Here is a 3,923-nt window from a genome sequence, read left to right as displayed (position 1 = left end):
AGCATGGTGCCGATTAAGGCAAGATGGCGCTAGACTATTGAGGCATGGTGCTGCACCATGCTAAAACAAGCTAAGGAAAACACTAATATATATATATCCTCCCCCGTGAATGTTCGTATCGTAACAAATTATGTATAGTTTGTAGTAAAATTTGACAGTGAATGAAAGCATGAATGAACAAAAAGTAGTCCCGGCAGTATGCAGTTGCCAATCAAATCTTGTCTTTATAAAGCCAGCCAATCAGTGGCTGTAGAAGCAATCTGCACACTGTGCACAGATCGAACAAATATTACCCCGTATATTTGAGCCCCTATGGGTAATACATGTGAATACACAACGGCACAATGTACGCAATGAATGAACGGATGTTTAACGACATGTCTGCACATATCAAAGAAGGAAGGAAGGAAATGTTTTATTTAACAACGCACTCAACACATTTTATTTTCGGTTGTATGGCGTCAGACATATGGTTAAGGACCACACAGATATAAACGGAGAGGAAACCCGCTGTAGCCACTTGATGGGCTACTATTTTCGATTAGCAGCAAGGGATCTTTTATATGCACCATCCCACAAACAGGACAGCACATGATAGCATTTGATATACCAGTCGTGGTGCACTGGCTGGAACGAGACATAGCCCAATGGGTCCACCGACGGGATCGATCCTAGACCACTGGGCTACGTCCCGATCCGTTTGTTGAGGGAGTTCATCAGTGTAGTTCTTTGTTAGGGAGGGTACATGCAGCAGTAAAGTCTTAACTAGCTATAGTCATCATTGGTAATAGTAAAGTCGAAAAACACATATCCTTCTCTGAGATAGCTGTAGTCACCATTGATAACAGTAAATTCAAACTACACACATCCTTCTCTGAGATAGCTGTAGTCACCATTGATAACAGTAAAGTCAAACTACACATATCCTTCTTCGAGATGACTATAGTCATCATTGACAGCAGTAAAGTCAAACTACACATATGCTTCTCTGAGATGGCTGTAGTCACCATTGATAACAGTAAAGTCAAACTACACATATCCTTCTTCGAGATGACTATAGTCATCATTGACAGCAGTAAAGTCAAATTACACATATCCTTTTCCGATATGGCTATAGTCATCATTGACAGCAGTACAGTCAAACTACACATATCCTTCTCCGAGATGACTGTAGTCATCACTGACAGCAGTAAAGTCAGGCTACACATCCTTCCCCAGATGAATATAATCATTATTGGTAGCAGTAAAGTCAAACTACACATATCCTTCTCCGATATGGCTATAGTCATCACTGGCAACAGTAAAGTCAAACTACATATATCCTACTCCGATATGGCTATAGTCATTATCGGTAGCAGTAAAGTCAAACTACATATATTCTACTCCAATATGGCTATAGTCATCATTGACAGCAGTAAAGTCAAACTACACATATCCTTCTCCGATATGGCTGTAGTCATCACTAACAGCAGTAAAGTCAACCTACACATACCCTTCTCCAATATGGCTGTAGTCATCACTGACAGCAGTAAAGTCAAACTACACATATCCTTCTCCAATATGGCTATAGTCATCATTGACAGCAGTAAAGTCAAACTACACATATCCTTCTCCGATATGGCTGTAGTCATCACTGGCAACAGGTTCGACTCTGGAATCCCCACCTGCAGTGCTGTAATCACCTTCTACCTCACCATTAATGTGGCTGTAGGTTGGGTCACATGCAGACATGACGTTTAACCCTGCTGTGTCGTAATCTCCATCTGTGACGTCACATCGTTTTTGACCTTTCTTCTTTACATTGATATGGCTGTAGGCGTCGGCGTTGGACTTCACCGGGCTGTGGGGAGGACTGTTATGACTCAGCACGTTGTAATCATCTTCGTATGTGGTCACGTGGGCTGTGGTTGCCGTTCCATTCGTACTGGTGTCGAGGGTCAAGTATCTGCGTGCGTTGGGAACATTTCCTTTGGGTACAGATTCAAACTCATAGTTTGAGGTCTCTTTGATCTGGTCGTAGTCCGATTCCCGTTCACCATCAGACCGACCACGAGAGGCTGCAGAGTCTGATTTCGTTTCGAAACAAAATCTTTTTGATCTGAAATTCAGAAAGCATTGTAGGAACATATCGTTTTATCTCTGATCATTGTATGAACATATTGTTTTATCGTTTTATTTATTCAATACATTTTCCGACATGCCAGCCCGATTTATTTTCATCGACATTTGAAATTATTTACTGATTAGTGAAAACTAAAGATGACTAACTAAAGAGTATTTCTCTATGGAAAACTTGACTAGTCTACCTACAAAGGTCATACTGCTTTGTTGCTATATAAATAAAGTAAAGAGTCTGACTGACCTAGCTAGAAGGAACATACGGCTTTGTTACTATATAAATCAAGAATGAACGTCTTTGTGTCTCTTTTACCCATCCGCTGATGAAACATTAACTATAATTTAGCAAGTCCTCACATAAATTAATTATATTTTAAAATCAAACCATAAATATAAACTATAAATAAAAATGACATACTAAGTCCACAAACGTTCCCGACGGGATTTCTAGGATTCCCCAACGTAAATAACGAAAAAATAAAATAAAATATAACTGTCGCAAAATTAATTTAATAATCACTGAAAAATAACTTAATATTTAAATTGATGAGACAAATTATAAATGATATACACTTACAGTCAACTGTACAACTACTACTGAATTCTATAAAATACGAATACCAATAGGTATACAATGCACGTTCATACCTTTTCATCCAAAACACCGCCAGAAGTGTTCCAGCTACAACCAACACAACAACAGTGACCGAAATACCCACAGCAACACCTGAAGATAATAATAAGATAAAAATAATAATCAATCATTACTTTTTTTTCTTCTTTTTTTTTTTTTTTTTTTTTATCCCACTGCCCCCTTTCCTTTTACTCCTTTAAATTCTATCTCATTTCTTCCCAACCTGGCAACTCCTCCTATCTTTCAACTTCTTTCGCTGTCCACCACCACCTCCCAGTCCTTGTCTCTCCAACCGTGACAGGTCCTTGTCTCTTGTGGCTATCCGTGCCACACACCTGTCTTTCCCCATCAGCTTTTAGCTGTGGGCGTAGTCTGACCACTTCGGAGAGTGTTCAGTAGTTTCTTCTGGCATTGTTAAGAGGCATTTGTAATTAACTACTATGCTCCCCTACTACCGGCGGTCGTTAGTTAGTGTCGTGGGTCAGGCCAGCTTTATTACCGTCAGAGGATGAGGATGCCGGATGGGGGAAGAAGATGAGGATGCTAGATGGGCGCAGGAAAATAGAGAATGCACTCGTGGAGGAAGTTGAGACAGGTAGGCGATGGTGTGGACAGCTCAGAAGACAGAGTTGGAGGAAACCGACAGAAAGGGTCAAAACCGAAGAAATTGGGGGGGAAATTATATTAAGATAATGAGAATGGTAGGCAGAGGGTGATAGATGAGAAAGATGAATGAATGTGTGAGCCAGCTTTGACAGGATTTGAACCACTGTCGTCAGCTTGATTGTCCAGCAGCTTATCCACAAGACCACGGAGCTCATTACTAGTTGTAACGAAGAGGAATGGAAAATTGGACAATCCAATACTGTGTCCACAACAAAAAGGTAAGTGTTATCAGTATGGTAATACATGTACATAAGTATATGTGTAGATTTAGTTAAACGTTTGAGCAAGAACCGGTTGTCTCCATAATATGTTTTGTGTGTAAATTACCTCTTCCGATTTGTATGTAACAGATGCTGGTTTTCATTGACATGAATGAATAAAATAGTGAAGTAATTTACTAAACAAATTACAGATATCCTTACTATTATAGACCTTTCTTTATAATTTTTATAATGACAAAGACAAAAATATTAAATATTAACAGTAAAGGAAGAAATATTAATAG

At 39.3% G+C, this 3,923-nt stretch overlaps 1 protein-coding gene across 1 annotated transcript; it reads right to left on the bottom strand.

Annotated features, from left to right (window-relative positions):
- Positions 1-586: 586 nt before the first annotated feature.
- Positions 587-2,866, bottom strand: LOC121385685. Its single transcript, XM_041516453.1, has 2 exons — positions 2,767-2,866; positions 587-2,098 (listed from the first exon to the last, which is right to left on the bottom strand). The coding sequence occupies exons 1-2, from the start codon at positions 2,772-2,774 to the stop codon at positions 1,597-1,599; spliced, it is 510 nt and encodes a 169-aa protein (XP_041372387.1). The 5' UTR covers positions 2,775-2,866; the 3' UTR covers positions 587-1,596.
- Positions 2,867-3,923: the final 1,057 nt, after the last annotated feature.

This window comes from Gigantopelta aegis, chromosome 11 (genome assembly GCF_016097555.1).
Source record: "Gigantopelta aegis isolate Gae_Host chromosome 11, Gae_host_genome, whole genome shotgun sequence".
Taxonomy (NCBI): domain Eukaryota; kingdom Metazoa; phylum Mollusca; class Gastropoda; order Neomphalida; family Peltospiridae; genus Gigantopelta; species Gigantopelta aegis.
The sequence above is the reverse complement of the archived record's forward strand: the minus strand, read 5'-3'. Positions and strand labels throughout refer to the sequence as shown.